The 20,359-nt window shown below is 41.5% G+C and overlaps 1 protein-coding gene across 1 annotated transcript; it reads left to right on the top strand.

The window, feature by feature from the left end:
- Positions 1–214: 214 nt before the first annotated feature.
- LOC128470681 (urotensin-2 receptor-like) lies at positions 215–20,096 on the top strand. The gene is made up of 3 exons (XM_053452585.1): positions 215–315; positions 388–500; positions 18,804–20,096. The coding sequence occupies exon 3, from the start codon at positions 18,961–18,963 to the stop codon at positions 20,077–20,079; it is 1,119 nt and encodes a 372-aa protein (XP_053308560.1). The 5' UTR covers positions 215–315; positions 388–500; positions 18,804–18,960; the 3' UTR covers positions 20,080–20,096.
- The last annotated feature ends 263 nt before the right edge of the window (positions 20,097–20,359 follow it).

The raw sequence follows: 20,359 nt of genomic DNA, 5'->3' as shown, positions 1-20,359 counted from the left end.
TTACTATGGGATTAAACATTGGGCAATGCAGTAAAAAAGTAATACTGCAGTTTAGAGGACATGTTATTATTCAGGAAGGTTGAAGCCCTTGGAATAGAAGTTTGACATACCAATATTAGCAGGGGGCATAGAATGTTAACATATGAGCATTCACATACAAGCCACAAAAGGAAAGAAGCCTGACAGATGATCCCAGCAACTTATAAAGAGACTGGTTAGACTACAATCTAGGATAACCAATGATGTGTGGAAAACATATGCATTAATGTACCCAGCCACATATGCAATTATTAGTCATCTTTTATCTAACGCCTGGTAACAATTTTTTATGGTTATGCAGCTATTTCAAAAAAATTACTTTATTTAAACATTTTTTTTTTCTTCTAGAAGGAGGGAACATCGTAAAATACACAGTATGCTCTTTTAGTTTCCAAACTCACTGACTGGTGAAACATTGCCACTATGGGATTTAACTGTTGGAAAACTTGTTGAGCATTAAGGTAAGTCTCTCATAATTTGTGTTACCAGATTTTCATCTAAAATATTCAGTATGCCAGGTTATGTATGTGAAAAAGAATAAAACTGTAAATAACTTTTTAATAGTAACTTATTAAATAAAACAAATTGCACTTAACTGTGTATTTTAGGAGCCATTTTTTTTCCAAAATAGCGGTCTCTAATAATGGTGGAACAAAATATTTTTGTACAACAATTCTTCTTAAAAAATGGCAGAGTTTTGAAATATTTTATATTGCATTGAAGATGTTCTGAAACTTATATAAAACTTTACATCTTTCACTGTGTTGGCACAACAAAAAAGGTATCAACATCAACTAAAGACTCCCTTTATGAAGCTGTGGATATCATACACAAACATATGTCAGACCTCAGTTAAAAGAGGATGTTTATGTGTTTGTTCTTATTATGCTTATATCAGAAAGGTAACATATGCACTAGTTACTTTATTGAGCTTGAAGGCAGGTGTTTTATATGAATTCTTGTTTGTAGCTGTGACTATGCCCTAAGTGTCAGGTTTCACAGTTGCTAATTACCCCCACCTGTGTAGTCAGACTACATGTGTTGTCTGACATGGAAGCATTTGGATTTTCACTGACAGAGACAAAGATTTCTCTTTTTTATGCTTTGTGTGTGCTCTGTGTGTCTATAGAGACACACAATAGGAGTTCCTAGTAAAAAGATGACTTGCCAAAGATCTGTCCCAAATTTTTTATATTATCCTTTTGCTAGTAGCATATACAGTCACACTTTAACTGCTTAAGGACCAGGTTGTTTTTTACTTTTTGTTCGATTCTACTAGTTGTCCTGAGTTTAGAGATACCCAATTTTTTTTCAAGTTGTATGGCAATAAGTACAAGTAGTATATTGCTATTTCAAAAACATTTTTTATATGACCGTCCTATCTAGGACATCTTTGAAGCCAGTCAGTTCAATTTACCCCATCAAACCATATATATTAGACACCCAGGGTATTTCAAATGCTAGTAAGTTAACCCTTTCTATGCACTGATTCTACTACCAGCCTTTCTCAAACTTTCTATTAGTAATTTTTTCCCCCACAAACATTTTTTTGGGCAATAAGTACAAGTAGCGTTTTGCTATTTCAAGACCATTTTTTTTGTTGCAAATCTGTTAATTATTCCCCCGTGTGCTATTTCGGGTATCTTTGAAGCCGGCCAATGCAATTTATCCCATCAAACCATATATTTTTGAAAACTAGACACCTCAAGGTATTTCAAATGCTGGTATTGCACCTTACCATGCTACTATGACTCTTTGTCAAACTCTGCGGTAGTAATTTATTTTGTGTTTGTTTATCACAAAAAGTGCACTTCAGGTATGGATTTACAGCTCCTGGTATACGTCACTTTCAAACAAGACTCCGATATGTGTTCAGCAATATCTCCGAGTACAGTGATACCCCACATGCATGGGTTTGCCGGGTTGTTTGGGAGGTAAAATGCCACATTTAAGAAGTGCCCATGTTTTAACTTGGAACTTTTACATCTAGTCCTACTGCCCCCATGTCCTAATAGGGCCAGTTTTGAAGCCGGCTAATTCAATTTACCCCATCAAACCATGTATTTTTGAAAACAAGACGCCCCAAGGTATTTCAAATGCTAGTATTTTAACCCTTTCCATGCATGATATTCAACCACCAGCCTTTGCCAAAGTTTGTGGTAGTACATTTTTTCCTCACACAATTTATAGCTCCAGGTATTTGGGAAGTGTGCTGCCCCCCCCATTTTGGTCGGTCAGTGCCTATGCCCTATCTTTGAGCCTGGCCACTCCAATTTACCCCATCAAACCATTCATTTTTTTTAAATTAGACACCCCTTCGGTGTCACCCTTGACTCTGACCTTTCGTTTACCCCCCACATTCAGTCTGTCTCTAAAAACTGCCGTCTCCGTCTTAAAAACATTGCCCGCATCCGTCCCTCCCTAACACAGCATGCCACTAAGGCTCTCGTCCATGCCCTTATAGTCTCCCGCCTTGATTATTGTAACTCCGTCTTAGCAGGTCTTCCTCTTAACCCCTCTACAATCCACCATGAATGCTTCTGCCAGACTTATATTCCTCTCCCATCGCTTCACTAACACCTCTCCCCTCTGTCAGTCTCTTCACTGGCTGCCTGTGTGCTTCAGGATTCATTTCCAAATCCTTACTCTTACTTTCAAAGCCCTTCACAGCGGTTCCCCTACCTACATCTCATCAATCATCTCTAAATACACTCCACACCGGTCTCTCCGCTTATCCAATGATCTCCTTCTATCCTCTTTTATGATTTCTAGCTCTCATGCACGCTTACAAGATTTCTCAAGGGCTGCTATTCCTTCACAAAATCCCTCAAGACCCACTTCTTTAAGGACGCTTACAACGTTGCACATTAACGCCCTCCCATTTTCCTTTAGCTCACCTTTCCTAGTCCCTCTCATGCAATACTTTTACTAGTGTGGCTGGTCCATCCCTAACGACGGCACTTTTACCTATTGTGTAAATACACCCTAAATCCATCTAGATTGTAAGTACCTGTATTCAACCTGTAAGTGGAGCGACCTGACCGTTTTTGCGTGACGTGCCTGGCCCATCAATGGACATTAAGGGGTTAATTACATTTGTCTAAATTATGCTGACTGTATGTTGTGGTGAGGGCAGTGTGACAAGTATCAGAATTTTCCAAAGTTCGCTAATTAGATTATAATAGCATTGGTGAAGGTATAATCTAGATTTTAGTAAAGAGAGGATGCAAATAAATTGCATATTCTTCTTTACTGAACCCACCAATAGCAGCAAAGTTAAAACAATAACAGAAAAATAAATAAACCAATGCACATATAGGATGGATAATATGGTCAATAAACATCAACCCCCCCCTTCTTTGATGCGAAAACATAGTAACATAGTAACATAGTTCATAAGGTTGAAAAAACACCAAAGTCCATCAAGTTCAACCTATATACATATTGTGTCCCTACTGTGTTCAACACAACCTCAACACAAGACGAACAATCCTAAGGAAACAAACTGGAACAGACTCCCATGGAAGTCCGTAGCCCTCATCAAGTCCGTTAGAGATGCACCGCGTGAGACCATGCCAGAAGCCGCCGCTCCCCTGACTGAATGATCCCCAAACAACGGGAAAATCCCAGACAGCTGGAGAAGCCAGCGAACCCATCTAGCGATGGCAGGAGAGGAGACCGGGCTGAAAGGGGAAATGAAAGAGATAAGCAACTGATGATAACGTGGCGACCGAAGAGGCGCCGTAACTAGGAGGTATTGCTGAAGGCACCGGGCAACGCAGAGACGGGGTAGGGTAATATACTTATATAATAAGGGTAAGAGACAGAAAGGGTAATATACTTGGTCCAACGGAGAACCGAAAAGCAACTCTCCGGACATTTTGCAGACCAGGAAGATGTTGCTGACGAATCTCGAGGGTCCTTCGGCAGGTTCTATTGCCCCTTTCTGTCTTAATTTGAGGAGTTCGTCCTGTACCAAGGCAGAGTTTGTGGTGCTGAAACGAACCGGGGTGGGAAGAGAGACCTGAAAATGAGAAGCGGAAAAATCTATGCAGAAGCCCTGAACCGTCTGAAGTACCCACGGATCTAGGGAGACACAGGACCAATTGTGGGAAAAACTTGATAATCTGCCTGCCACTTCTACAGGAGAATAAAGGTTTGAAAGAATAAAACTCACCATTTCCGGATCTTCCCCGATAGTTACCTCTGGTGCCCCTTGGCCTGGCATAACCTCTGGTAGATGGAAACGGAGCCCGGAACTGGTAGTTGGGCTGGAAGGCAGCTTGGTGAAAGCCCAGGGAGGTTCTTGAGGTGGAACGGCTGGCGGCTCGGCTCCTCGGTCAACAAGCTCTGCCAGAAAAACGTTGGCCGATGGAGAAAGCCTTGCACTTGGAAGACTGGGCCTTATTGAAGGACAAGTAGATATTTACATGCTTATTTAACTCTTTAATGAATGCGTCTCCGAAGAGGAGGCCATCAGCTGCAAGACCCAATTCCTTTGATCCCAGATCCATCAACCGGGAGTCAAGACGTAGTAAGGCCGCAAGGCAGCGTTCAGTGGACAGGGTGACGTTCGCGTTGCCCAACAGGATAAGACAGCATTGGCTCCACTCCCTGGCCAGCCTTACATCCATCGGGGTGTTAGACATGACAGCCTGGTGTGCTTGGAGGAAAAGCTGGGTCAGAGGACCCGCGATATCCTGTGCTCCTCAAATGCCCCTTTCTGTCCCCTTCTTGGGGTCCCTGTCCATCTTGGTCGTGTAAGTGGCCATCATGGGGTCAAATTCAGGGGGTTTTAATGGGAGGATAGGTCGAGGACATTCAGCCCTCAGTTGCAAACCTCCCTTTTCACCGGCTTGTGCAGCCATTTGACCAGGAAGTTGGTGATGTGGTCTGGGGGCGTCCTTTCTGCAGAGCGGGGGTGCCTGATGAGTTCCGGATCAAACCAGGGGTCCTATTATTATTGACTTATAATACAGATCAGCAATTAGTCTCCTGAGGAAGTCAGGACAGCACCTGGTGAAAAGCATAGAGAGGCTAAGTTTATTTTCATCCACCTATATCATCACTTACCAGTGGATTCCTCTTGGACTGCCTTTGCTTTTATGCTGTTGTAGCTCACTCTGTGAGCCACCACTTCTTGTAAGTTGCTCCAATAAATAAGGGCCACGTTTTTTGCTTGCTATACCGTGCCATGGTATTAATTCTCTCACACAGATCATTGGAAAGGACTGCATTTTAAGATTGTCCTGGATGCGATATTTTCATATTGTTTTGTGAGTGCATTTTTACACTTAAAATCAAATTAATTATTTATATGGTTTTACACATGATTTGTTTTTTATTTATTTTTATTTTATACATGAGACCCTGCTTTTCTCCACCTGCATCCGTTATCGGTGTTGTCTTGCTGAGCCCATGAGAGGTAATTGGCCGCGAACTCTCAGAGGCCTGGGAGTCCTCCTGCCATTCATCAAGCAGGGCTTAAGGGGTGCCAGTCTCGCCATCCTTAGATGAGAAAATTATTACCCCCACTGAGCTCTGAGAGCCACGCTGCTAGATCTTCAGATGGAGATGGGCGGGGTCTCAGCCATAATAAATCGATGCTGCTCTGTCATAGTAGGAACTGTAATAGAGTATGCAGCAGTTAAAGGCAGGCAAGATCTTTAAATGGCAATAGTTGCAGTGTGCAGAACACAAGGTCAAATACCACTAAAAGTGGTGAGGAAACTGTAAGACAAGTGGCACCAGAAGCAGAATAAAAGTGGCCTGTAAGGGATCGCAGTCACTCAAATATAATAATATATTCAGAGTAGGAGAAATCACCCAAACATAAAAGATGCAGGGGACAGGGTGTGGTAGAAGTAACCCAGGTTCAAGGAGAGAAAAGCAGCCTGAAACGGCTGTGACCAATAAACAAGGAAAGGAAAAAACCTGCAAGGGAATGAAACAGGAGGCGGGGGAGCACGATTTGACAAGCACGTGGGAAGAGATGCGGTCTGCAGGAGCGGACCGCGGAAAAGCCGTGAACAAGGAAAAAAGGAGAGGGCTGAAACTGAACAGAAGGACAGAGATGTGGGTAAGTAGTGGGCAGGGAAAGGGGGGAAAAAAGGAGGCCAATGTGCGGAAGAAGCGAAGGAAGGATAAACGAAAAAGAACACATATAATAAAACAGAACAGAGAGGACTTGGAAGGGGGGGCTCGGACAACAGACAACCGGTAAATATAACAAAATAAGGACTAGAAATACAATAACCACTAAATAAGTGGTAATAAAATGTGTGTAATAAAATACATGTATGAAACAGTATACGAATGTCAACACAAGAAAAGACAGAGCCCAGTGAGCTCAAAGATAAATTATTAATAGACTTCGTGTTCGTCTTTGTGTTCGTCTTCGGGAAAAATAGTTTTTTCATATTCTACGAATATTCGCCGGTTCCTGTGTTCGTTTTGGGCGAATATTCGTATACGTTATTTGTGTTCGTTTTCATCTTCGTTTTCTCCTGGTTTACTAGCAGGGGTTAATATGGGGTTAACAAACACATTGCAGCAGCAGCTTTGAAGCCAGGATTTAAAGGTCCGTGTGTCACGTTCTGCCCAGGCTGCGGAGCTGCATATCTGTCCTGCTGTAGTTTCTCTGCTTTGCTTTCATCCATTCCTGGATTTCCTTTTGCTTTGTTCTATTTTCCATTCCTTGCTTCTGCTCCGGGTCTTGCTTTAGCTCTGCTTCCTTTATTAGGTATGCCCCACCTGTGTGTTCTGTTTGTCTCAGTCTGCAGTCTGCAGTCTAAGGTATGTCTCAGTGCTATGTGTTTGGTTTACATGTTTGGTTTACATGTTTGGTTTACATGTTTGTTTGGTTTGTTTCGTACCACTGTCAGCAGGGATTAGCGTTAGGACCCACCGTCATTGGAGTACTTTGGCGTAGTGGTGGGCTAAGCATACTATGGCCATATCATGTGACGGAATCTCCAATAGTTATCTTGTAGTCTTAGGCTAGTTTCTGTATTCATGTTTGTCTGTCTCTTATGTACCTTTGCCCTTCTTCCTTGAATCATCTGAGGATTCCGGTTCCTCTCTCCTCTCCCCATGTCCCAGTTAAGATTTCCTATCCTTGCTTAAAGGAAGAAGCGTCCGAGGGTTCTGGCTCCTCACTCCTTCCCCTGTGTTCCTTGCCTTCTTCCCTGTCCTTTGTTGTGCCCTGTAACATGTATGTCTTGTCTGGTTATGTTATTCCTTGTCTTGTGCCTGTTTATACCTTGCGCTATTCATGTCATGTTTCTAGCCACTTCTCGTGTATATATTATATCATGTTTCTTGCCTGGTCTCCCTTTCCCTTGCTTGTTATGAGTCTGCTATATTAACCTTTGCTTAGCTTCCATTCTCCCAGCCTGCAGCATCCTGCACGTGATTCATGTGTTATGCCTTATGCCTGCAGGATATATCTTCGCTTTGTTCTGGCTACATCCGCTGCCATATCAGGGCGCTGGTGTTTGGCTGCATTTCCCTAGGTGATCATCACCTGGGCGAGTGTGGTCACCCTGCAACCAGGCCCTGTCCAGACTCCACTACTGCATCGTGACTCCTGCATACAACCATCGGGCGCGCTGGGTCCTTTCATTCACCTGCTTGGACCCAGTCCGTGACACCGTGTGTGTGACTCCATTGGCCGCCAGCAGGAGGCTAGCCTGGCATCAACCATTGAAGCGCCCTTCATACGTTGATGCCAGACGAGCCCCCTGCCAGCGACCAATGGAGTCGCACACATGGACCTTTAAATCCTGGCACAATCCGAGGTGCTCCGAGGCCGAAGTGTACCTTGCCCTAAAATGAATTCCCCGTTCCTCCCAGGCCAAGTTGCTCAGAGCAGTTGTCTGAGACTTGGACAAATGCTCTGAGCAGCTTGGCCTGGGAGAAACGGGGATTATTTATTTATCATATAACATCAATATAAAGTTAAACAAAGAATAATAGGGGATTTTACACCAATTTTACATACTTGGCTAACATTTGCAACTTATCTACAGTGGCATACTTTCCAACAACCCGAATTTGACGGGACAGGACTGAAAAAAACAGGACTGGTTGGAAATTAGGAACCATTGGAAGGTATTTGTTAGAAAAACTCCAAATATTATCTTAGGGTTGTAGGGTGAAGTGTAAGTTATAGCGTTAATTGTAGGCTAGTGAGTGTAGAAGTAAAAGCCAGGGCAAATAACACGACAGATCCTTGTGAATTGTGTGTGTGTTATGTTTGGTTGGTTGTGAATCAGATGGAAAAAAAAATTAAATGAAAGGAAGGAAAACAAGATTTGCAAAGAAAAAGTAGATGATCGAAAAATGGAAAAGGTGGATGCGTGGGCAATTGGCGACCCACTCACCTGTTTCACCCCCAGTGCAAAGCATCCAAACACTGTCAGTTCTTGACGTTTGAGAGTGGACTTCGAGAGCTCAAACGCTTGGCCCAAGTGTAAGCTGGCTACACTGGCGGAGGTAGCAGACGTTGCCACACCACAAACAAACGCAGCCGGGGGGAGAAACTACCTTGACTATTAGGGACATTTGAGGCATAACATTAGCCAGGAAGCGAACTGGCTGGCAAAAGACACTGGCACCACCACCAAAAGAAGCAGCATTGGAAAAAGGAAAAGGTGAATGAGTGGGCAATTGATGACCTGCTTACTTGTTTCACCCCAGGGCAAAGCATCCAAACACTGTCAGTCCTTGACGTTTGGGAGCGGACTTCCAGAGCTCAAACACTTGGCCCAAGCGTAAGCTGGCTACACCGGCGGAGGTGGCAGGCGTTGCCACACCGCAAACAGACGCAGCCAGTGGGAGAGAAACTACTTTCCAAGCTAAGAGCTGGGTACCTGGGCAGATTGAATTTAAGAATCTACTGTATCAGACGAGGTGCCATGCGTGATCGCTGTGGACTCACTATTGTGGACACATATTTCAAGTCGTAGAAAACACGCGCTCACTTTGAAGAGTGGTTGACGGCCACACACTCTTCTTTTCATCCCAGTAGCTAAGAGGATCAACATTAGTCGCAGAAGGAACTTCACAGAGGTAAAGTTTCTGCTGCTAGCTTTGTCAGTGGGTCCAACTATACTCCCCAAATGCTTCTTCCCAAAACACAGCTGCTTCACTCAGCTGTGTTGTGCTGCTTACAGCACTGCTGCTGATGCTGCTGCTAGGAGTAGCAGACAACATCATCTTTTCCTCCTCCTGCACCCCTCCCTTCTCGGACAGCATTCCCCTTTTATGCTGCAAATCACGCAACCTTTGAACCAATTGCTCACAGTAGTTACTAAGAACATTGAATTTGATTACATTTATTTATAAGTGCCGGCAGATTCCGCAGTGCTTTTACAGTCAATAGAACAATTTCATATACAAAACCAATAACCAGGGCCCTGCTCTTGCGAGCTTACAATATAGTCGGTGGTTGAGGGGGAAGTGAGACAATAGGAGAGGACTGCTTGGATGGGGATGTGTTGATCTTGTTCCGATGGTGTTGTAGCTGCTTTCCGCAGTGGTACCTGGTATGCCGTTTCCCTCCGGTTTAATTTCAGTGTAATTCTTAAAGGCCACTTGGTGTAAGGCCACATCAGCTACATTTCCAAGCAAGCTTGTTTCCAAGTGAGGCCTGGGAATATATAGGGCTTCCTCACAAGTGGTCAGGTAAGGTGATTGCATACAGGAGACAGATGTTTCACATCTTGGCTAACAAATGCAATTAAGCTAGACTAGAGGGCACTAGCTGATAGCAGCAGTTTATGGAGACAGGCAGGATACAGACATACCAGGTAGAAAACAGGGGTAACTGCAGGAGATGAGGGGTTCAAATTAAATATAGGATATTCATACCAGGTGGAAAACAGGAGTAACAGCAAGAGAAGAGGGGTTCAAATGAAATGTGGGATATTCATACCAGGTGGAAAAGAGGGGTAACAGCAGGAGATGAGGGGTTCAAATGAAATATGGGATATTCATACCAGGTGGAAAACAGGGGTAACAGCAGGAGATGAGAGGTTCAAATGAAATATGGGATATTCATACCAGGTGGAAAAGAGGGGTAATAGCAGAAGATGAGGGCTTCAAATGAAATATGGGATATTCATACCTGTAAGAGAAGGAGATATGGCGGACATTAGTGATTGCCAGAGGATGGATGAAAGCATGAAGACCAGGGATGGATGTCTGGATAGTCCAGTGTAACTCTTAAATAGCCACTTGGGGAGAGGCCACAGCAGCTGAATTTCCAAGCAAGCTTGTTTCCAAGTTTCTTAATCCTTGGATGGCAAAGGCACGCTAGCATCATTTTGGGAGGCGTACTATTAGCAGATCCTTTAGCTTCCAGACTATGGCTGCTATGTCAGGATGTAGAGTGCCACCTTGAACAGCCTCACGGTTTTCCTAGTGAAAGTGGAATGTGAGGGAACTGTGTATTGTTGAGCCACAGCCGCCATCAATTGTTTGATGTGGAATGCCCCAAATTCTTCCAGGGTGGGCTGGACATGTTGCAGTGCTCCAACCTGCCTTGGTCTCTGGCTGCCAGCACTAGCTGTAGCTGCTATAGGCTCAGAAGCAGCTGGCGGGGTTTTTCTACTCTCTCTCTGGAGATGGTACTAGTTGTTGTAGTAGTATCACAGCCACCAGCTATGCTGCCTACCCTAAGTTTTTCTGCATCTTTCCCCAATAACACATTGTTGTGTTGAGTGCTGAGGTGATGCTTCATGCCAGTATTGGTGAAATGTCCAGACACTTTCCCTCTGCTTATTAGCTTTTCACAATCTTTGCACTTTCCATAATGCTCCCAAATTGTGGCGCGGAGAGCCTTTTGGGTGCTGCTTCTACTGCTCTGGGTGGATGAGCAGCAGCAGGACTAGTTCTGCGAACACTGGGAGATAGCACATTAATCCCACTCTCCGGTTCTTTTTATTGGCACAGTACTGGTGGTGGCACTGGTAACTGTGCCCATGCAAATAGGAGTACTGGCCATAGAAACGCTAGTGGGACTGCTAATTATTTTAATTCTACCAGATTTGGTAGGTTTTGCTGTTTGTTGTGATGATGATAGTAGCGGAGAAGGTGGAGGCTCAGGGGAAAATTGTAAACTAGTCATTCATACACTGCTCCCTGAGGAATCTGATTCCTGACCACTCTTTTCCTCTATTCTCTTCTCTACTTCCTCTGGCTCATAGTCAAGTTCTTCATTAGCCAGATCAAATGAAATTCCTGCTAGGCTGGAGCTAAGACTGATATCATGACTACTACTAGTAGTAGTACTAGCAGAAAGAACAGAGCCTAACTCTGCACTTGGCCTCTCAGTCTCACGCTCCTCTGGTACCTTGCTAGATGGAGTTCCACTACGTGTAGCCCTCTCTCTAACTGTCTTTACAAAAATACTGTAAGGGCTTGGTGGCTTGCTGGTGCTAGGAGGGAATGGTGTGACAGTACCGGTGGGAACAGCAGGCACAGCACTAGTGGTGTAGGTGGTGGTCTTGGGAGGAGGATTATCTACAAAAAGCCTCTGTGAGAAAGAACAAGATCGCTTGGGAACACCACTCTCAGTCTTGCTGCTAAACTTGCTCTGCTTGGTACCTTGCATGCTGCTCGTGGATGAGGAAGATGCTGCTGGGGGCAATAGGCACTTCTTTTTACTCACTGGGCTAGTAGTAGTACTAATTGTGCTACCCATTAACTTTGAAGGTGCTTCTGGTGCTTTAGGCTTTCCGTAAAAAAACCATAGAGCTGGCGGGCCTAGCAGCACTACTACTGCCTGCTCTTGGTGCCTTTCCATTACTGGATGACGTAGATCCTTCAAGCAATGTTTCCCATAATAATAAAGAGCTAGGCCTACTTGTCCGGCTAGACTGACGCAAAGGTTGCATCGTAGAACAACTGGTGGTGGTGGTGGTGGTGGTAGATGGAGCCTGTCCCTCCCTCGTTTTCTTAGTCCCAAAAGGAGGATCTATTTCAAATGTTATGTTGTGTGTGTAGTGTTTAAAACTAGGGGGACAGGGTAAATAGCCTTATAAAGCCTTAAAAAAAAATTAGGGGAAGTTTCTCTTCAGTGCTACTGATGAAAAACAACTGCACTGTGCTGTTGTGTGCAGTCTGCCAAAGTGCTCAAGTTATTTAAAAATTGGTTAACTAAAGCTACTAAGTGGTGTTTAAGTATAATACACTAAATAGTAAAACTACTAGCAGTTTTTATTTTTTATTTTTTTTTAAGTTACACGGGCCTAAGAGCCTACTACTATGCTAAAGCTAAATTTCCTTACTATTCTAAGTCTACCTCTAGGCAAGGGCAGAGACTCTCAAGCCCACTAAGCTAAACTGAGGTTATATTATATTACTTATTAATTAGTATTAATTTATATAATATTGGTAGATTCTAAATTATAATTATTATATTATGGGGTTAAACTTTAAATCAGATACAGAGAGCAGACAGATATAGTTTTACTACTTCTGCTAAATCTACAAACATTTGCTAAATTATTTTCTTTCTTACTAGTACTACAAGAAATAGACCATGGGCTACAAGTAATTTTATAAAGAACCATTGGAGCCTAGTGTCTGGTAAAATACGGAACCAATTATGAAAGTTGCATTAAATTGAAATTAAATCTGTCTGGCTGCAGGATTCCTGTATATGAACCCAGCAGAGCTCTATTTGACTGATCCAAACTCCCTGTGGCCCCAGGTGTTAAACCAGACAGTAAGAGAAAATAAAATGGCTAGTAAAGGAAGTCGCTCGTACAGACTTTTAAAACCCTAATGCAGCAATTTACCCGGCAGATCCCGCTGGAAGATCCTTATAGGAAAATAAAGGTTTTTTTAGACCTTCCCTACCATAAAAGGATAAAAAGAAGGGTGTTCTCAGGAGTAACACAGTCCCTGAGAACAAATAATATTAGATATCGTTGGGGAAACCCTACAAAGATTATTATTATGGAAGATGGCAAATGGATTTCGACACACCTGAAAAAGTGGACGTGTGGATTAAAGCAAAAAAACCTTCAGACTTGTCGATAGCACTATTTAATTAGAGGGAGAGGAATGATGAATAGAGGAGGACAGAGGAAGGGGAATGTGTACATATAGGGTTGTAATTTAAGAATAACTGAATGTTGACGTTGCAGTATTGCTGCATGTAATTTAACATATACCGTATTTGCTCGATTATAAGACGACCCCGATTATAAGACGACCCCCCAAAATCAAAATATTAATTTAGGAAAAAAACAAAAAGCCTGAATATAAGACGACCCTATAGGAAAAAAAGTTTTACCAGTAAATATTAATTCATGTAAATATATTTTTTAAATTTCCTTTTATTTGCCAACCTGCCCCCCCCAGTTATGCCACTCTGCCCCCAGAAATGCTTTATACCCCCCTATTTGCCACTCTGCCCCATGATATGCCTTATACCCCTATATGCCACTCTGGCATATAGGGGGTTAAAAGGCATATCATGGGGCTGAGTGGCATATAGGGGGTTAAAATGCATTTCTGGAGGTATATATGCATATCAGGGGGCTGAGTGGCATATAGGGGGTTAAAATGCATTTCTGGAGGTCCAGAAATGCATTTTAACCCCCTATATGCTACTCAGCCCCATGATATGCCTTTTAACCCAGCATGTACTGGCTGCCTTGGCTTGATAGGAGTGCGATTGCTGCTAACAGCAATCACACTCCTATCAAGCCAAGGCAGCCAGTACATGCTGGAACCTGGGGATGATAGTAGTGGGATTACAGCCTCCCTATGCCATGCTACAACCCCCACCCCCCTTACACATCCATGCTATCACACACAAACACACATTCACAAACATTTAAATACTCATTCATTCCATTAATCACACATACTTCACACATTAATCACACATACTTACCCAAAAACCCTCCCCCACCCCCTTACCTGAACTGCAGATCTCTCACTCGAAGACTTCTGCAGGGGACCGGCTGTACCAGCAACTTCTCTGGCCCCGCCCCCAGAGGAGGGAGGGGGAGATAGAGTTCTGTGAGGAAGCTACAAGCTTCCTGTCCTCCTGCTTCTAACGGAAGAGACGCTGCTCGCGACCGGTAAGCAGCATGGCCCCAGCCATTTTTTTGGGGTCTGATTAGAAGACGACCCCGATTATAAGACGAGGGGTATTTTTCAGAGCATTTGCTCTGGAAAAAACCTCGTCTTATAATCGAGCAAATACGGTATGTGTATATGCTTCACAGATAATCCTCACAGATTATTTATTTATTTGTTCTCTCTTTCTCGTTCACTTCTCTCGTTGTTTGTAAGGCAAGCAAATTAATTTTATAAGGATAATATCGATATCAATAAGTATTACATTAAGCCAATACTATACAGATAGGAGACCTGCTAACACATCGGCTCAGAAACCCAATTTTGGGTATAATTCGTATTCAACTCAAATTTTTAGGGTTAAGAGTGCGATATTAGATCACGGGAAGGGTCCTGTGATTCTAGGGGATACTTTTTTTGTTCTTTTCTTTATATATATATATATATATATATATATATATATATATATTATTTTTATTTATTTATTTTTTTTTCTGGTATGTGTACTATGACACACAGAAGAAAGCCCTGCGCTCAAACTCCCATCACTCTTGGGCGGCAGCAACGGCTATAGTATTCATCAGCCCAAATAGAACAAACACCGAAAAATAGTTACCTGCGCACTATCCGAAACACCTGTGCTTATTTACTATTGGTTTGTTTTGGAGATAAAATGCCACATTTGTGCCTATGCCCTATCTATGCCCTATCAAACCATTATTTTTAAAAAAATTATACACCCCTTCGGTATTTGAAATGCTTTTACGTTAACTTTTTCCATGTAAAAACACCAAAACCTATTGCAAGGAGAGCACGTAAGGAAAAAAAGGTATATACAAAGTGAATCTTTATAAAACAATATGATTTTAATACATATAAAAAAATATATATAATATAAAAGCATCTCGGCACCAAGACACATATAGGAAGGTACATATGAACAGAGGCACAAAACTACAGGAACTAGGATGGAAAAACGTATGTATATGAAGGCACAAATAAGAAACACAAGTCTTGTGCCTCTGTTGTATGTACCTTCCTATATGTGTCTTGGTGCCGAGATGCTTTTATATTATATATATATATATATTTTATATGTATTTAAATCATATTGTTTAATAAAGATTTACTTTGTATATATACCTTTTTTCCTTACGTGCTCTCCTTACAATAGGTTTTGGTGTTTATATATGTACAGTGCACATACCTCTACCATTATTGGTAGTTTGTTCGTATTTGGTGATTGTTAACTTTTTCCATGTCAAGATTTTTGGGACGATACAGCGCTAATTTAAGCACTTGCTCATAATAAACTTTTTATTTTTTATTTTATTTATTTTATTCTTTTTTACTTTTTTTTTTTACATTTTGCTGGAACTGGATTGTTTCTCTGATGCATAATTTTTTTTTTTCAAGCTTCCCCCCCCACATATTTTTTTTTCTTTTTTAAATATTTCACTAATCACATTGTGAATGCAGTACCTGTATTCAACCTGCAAGTGGGGCCAGAGGTCTCTAGAGGGTCCCTCAGGCGAACTTTTCCAACTTTGTTATTTTTTTTTTGAAGGACGCGCAGCCATCTTGCTCCTGGGGTGATCAAGGCATATCAGCGACACTATTGAAGTTTAGGAGGCAATCAACTCTTTTAAAACGTTGTCCGATGCCATACAGTGTATGGCGGATGTTGATGCTGCGGGGAGGTGCCAGACATGGCCCCTGATGCCGATCTCAGCATTGCTGAATGCCTTGACATCAAGGCATTACAGCAACACCGTTTAGGCGAAGAAAGTGATCATAGAACACTTTTTAAGCTTGTTTAATGGAATGACGTGCCAGGCACATCATTGGCCATTAAGTGACTGTTTTTGAGTGACGTGTCTGACCCATCAATGGACGTTATGGGGTTAAAAGAAATTAGAAAATAAAATTAGCTTCACTGCTTGCTGAACAAAAAAACCACACAGCACTTATGCGGATGGGCTTACTAGCTCCACAAGTTCACTTCACTGACTAAGGTGAGCAAAACAAATTAAATAAAAAATAATAAAATTTAATAAAATTATTAATTAATAATATTAAGAATAAAAATTGACTTTGTCTCTTTGTCTAATACAAAGCACAAACTAAAGCACTGCAGCACCAGCACTAATAAGATTAGCTTAACTTTAAAATTTAAATGTATTAAAGTAAATTATTAACTAAGTAAGTAATTAATTATTAGGAATTTCCTATATTAATATAATTAATAATAAAATTAATTATCATCTACTAGCTTAAGTTTAAAGGTAGTAGTGGACTGGTTAATCTTTATCTGGGATAAATTAACTCTTCTACCTGACAGAATGTCTCAATATAATATAGCTAATTTAACTAGCTAAAATGAATTATAATATTATTATTAAATATTAATGATTATAATAAAACACTAGTAGTCGTCTACACTAGTATACTATATGACAATATTAATATTATATATTATATTATTAGTAGTAATATTACATTTATAAATTATATTATTTACTTAATAATACCAGCAGTTCAGCTTAAATAACTAAATTATTGACTGACTGACTGTCCTAAAATTACAAAATTTAGTTAAAAAAATATTTTAAAAACTAAGGGAAGACAGGGCAGGCAGTAGGCACTGCCAGCCCAGGGCAAGGGTACCCCAGTGCCAGCTCAACAGCACTACCCAGAAGCACTGAAAAAAAAATACTTCGGTAAGAGTACACTGTGAGAAATGGCAGGCTGAGGATTACCAGTCTCACACAGAACAATCTCTCTCGGTAACGCTCGGATGCAGCACAGCAGTGTTGCAAAAGCAGTCACAGCAAAAATGAATAGCTCCCATGCAAGCTGTGCTCTTATATAGACTGTTTCCTATTTCAAAAAAGCAGCACAGACATTGGACGAGCCCTCAGCATGATGTCACAAGAGTGAGCTGATTGGACAAAAGAAGATCAGATCACTCAATCTGTGTCCTCCTCTTCTTTGAAAAATTGCAGCGCGCCGAGAAAACAAAGACGAACACGAAGAAATGAAGATTCTTCGCTTTGTGCGTCTTCGTCTTCATGTATGTTTTGCCGCCACCATGTTAGTTTCTTCGTAATTCGGTTTAAACAACGAAAACGCACTGTTCGTGTTTGTTTTCATGTTCACCGAATACGAATGCATAAGTCTAATTATTAACCCAAAATTTGCCACATAGGTAGAATAAAATACAATAAATTAGTATAAAAAAATCAGAATTATAGGAGAGAACATAGGGAGAATTGTGATCTGACCTGTCTGGTGGCAGCAGCAAAGAAGAAGAGGAGGAGGAGTTGATGTTTATAGACTATATTATCCATCCTATATGTTCATTGGTTTATTTATTTTTCTGTTATTGTTTAACTTTGCTGCTATTGGTGGTTCAGTAAAGAAGAATATGCAATTTGAAGCCTCCTGTCTTGTGCTAAAATGATGATTATAAAAGACCATAGTCACTGACAAGTGCAGCTGGGACAGACACAGTAGCGGTAAAACCCATAGGGACATCATGCACTTCAACCAATGGCTTATTATTTTTATTGCAATTGATCTTTTATATACTGCATTTGCTTGATTATAAGACGATGTTTTTTTTTTTCAGAAAAATACCCCTCTTCTTATAATCAGGGTCGTCTTATAATCAGACCTCAAACAGAGGTCTGACTATAAGACTAAGATCCAGACCCCCCACAGCGCTACTGGGGACCTGGATCCTCCTGTCTGGTAACCCCCCCCCCAAACTTACCGGTGCTTCTGACTCCCCGGTGTGTTGTCTGGGAAGTGGGCAGACCTTCCCCGGCTGTCAGAGATCAGAGTTCCCTGCACTGCTGCGGAGAATTCTCTCAGACAGTCGGGGAAGGTCTGCGCGATGGACGCAGACAACCCCCGCTGCTAACCGCACCTCCTTCCGGCTGCAGCATAAGTTGCCTACGCAAATCGCGTAAACGTCTACCTGCTGCCCGGACAACACACCGGGAGTCAGAAGCACCGGTAAGTTTGGGGGGGGTGTTAAGGGGGGGCATAAGGCATTTCTGTAGGCAGAGTGCTCTATGATATGCCTTTTCACCCCCTTAATGCCACTCTGCCTCTAGATATGCGTTTTAACCCCCTTTATGTCACTCTGCCTCCAGAAATGCCTTATACCTCCCTATGTGCCACTGTGCCCCATAATATGCCTTTTAACCCACTAAATACCAGAGTGGCATATAGGGGTCAAAAGGCATATCATGGGGCAGGGTAGCATATAGAGGGTTAAAAGGCATATCATGGGGCACAGTGGCATTTACAGGGTTAAAAGGCATATCATGGGGCACAGTGGCAGATGTGCAGATGTGCATAACTGGGGGGCAGGTTGGAAAATAAAAGGAAATAAAAACAAAAAAATTTTTTTACATAGTTTACATGAATTAACATTTACTAGTAAAACTTTTTTCCTATAGGGTTGTCTTATATTCAGGCTTTTTCTTTAATATTCAGATTTTGGGGGGTCATTTTATAATCAGGGTCGTCTTATAATCGAGCAAATACGGTAATAGGGACATGAATTCTCACAATAATTGTATTGACTTATTTTTTTTAATGTGAAGAAGACCTGGAAAAACCCTAAATACAGTACTGTTGCTTGTATATTTCAGGTGAAGAAGAGTGTTGTTACCAAGCTGAAAAATGGTGATTCCTGAATATTTTCATATATTGTGAAGCAGCATTTGTCCAATTACCATTGAAATGATCCAGGTTATTCCAACATTATTGATTGGAAAATACATGACAACACAAAAGTATTAACAAAACATGGATATAGCACAGAAAACTTACTTGGAACATTACTTCAGAAATGTCTCCAGCAATACATCTAACCAGGAAACCTCATATGGCTCAATCGATAATCTCATTGCAACATCAGTTATTGGCATATTATTGTCTTTAATGTGTATTGCTGGTGTAATAGGAAACCTCTATATATTAGTGGTAATGTGCAAGTCCTTGAATACGATCACGTCAATGTATATCCACATAGTAAACTTGGCATTGGCTGATCTGTTGTACCTGTCAACCATTCCATTTATTGTGCATAATAGTTTTGTAAAGGACTGGTACTTTGGAGAAATTGGCTGCCAACTTGTTTTAAGCCTAGATCTTTTGACAATGCACTCCAGCATCTTTAGCTTAACTGTTATGAGCACAGAGAGATATATGGCTGTGACAAAACCTCTTGACACTGTTAGAAGATCAAGGGCATACCGCAAAAGTCTTGCTTGTGCAATTTGGGTTCTTTCCATTATTTTAACAGTTCCAATGATGCTAATGATTCATCAAGAACAAAGGGCATTGGAGAATGGGAGCATCAGGAAGCTATGCACTCCCATTTGGAGTGATGAACAATACAAAGTTTACCTCACTGTGTTGTTTAGTACCAGCATCTTAGCCCCAGGACTCATCATTGGTTATTTATACATCAGAATGGCTAGAGCCTATTGGCTATCCCAAACAAAAACCTTTCTTAATAAGGAACTTCAACGCTCCCCAAAACAAAGAGTCATACTGATGATCCTAATTATTGTGCTTGCATTTTGGGCTTGCTTTCTTCCTTTCTGGATCTGGCAGCTGATACCTCTCTATAGTAATGATGACTTTAGGTTTTCTGCACAAACAGAGATTTATATTAACCATCTTGTCACTTGTCTGGCCTATAGCAACAGCTGCATCAATCCCTTCCTCTATACACTACTAACCCGAAACTACAAGGACTACCTTCGGAACAGGCAGAGGGGAGGACATGGGTCTATAGATCTGAAGTATGGAGTTGCATCACCTGTAAACCCTACAAGTGCATTGTCAAATGGAAACCAGCACTGCATGAAGGCCATTGTGATTAGAAATACAAAAGATGCAAGTATTATCATTAGATAATGCTTTCTTGTTTTTCCAAATGACTGCTTCATTTGGTCTGTTCATTTTTGTGACAAAGACATAATAGTCATAAAGACATAGTTGTGCTGTTTATGGGCATGGAATTACTATCTGTGTTTTGTGTGAAGTGAGTGGTGCTAAATTAAAGTACATCTAACCAATACACGGGGCCCTTCCTAAACCAAATGACACCCAGGCAATACTTTTTGTGCCCCCCTCATTGTTCTCGTTTTAGATAACATTATTAAACAATTATTGGGGATCTACAAAATGTAATATA

This window comes from Spea bombifrons, chromosome 12, assembly GCF_027358695.1.
Source record: "Spea bombifrons isolate aSpeBom1 chromosome 12, aSpeBom1.2.pri, whole genome shotgun sequence".
Classification (NCBI taxonomy): Eukaryota; Metazoa; Chordata; class Amphibia; order Anura; family Pelobatidae; genus Spea; species Spea bombifrons.
The sequence above is the reverse complement of the archived record's forward strand: the minus strand, read 5'-3'. Positions and strand labels throughout refer to the sequence as shown.

Bases quoted from the DNA above. Each gene is read 5' to 3' on its own strand.
- LOC128470681 (XM_053452585.1), top strand. From the start codon at position 18,961: ATGGATATAGCACAGAAAACTTACTTGGAACATTACTTCAGAAATGTC.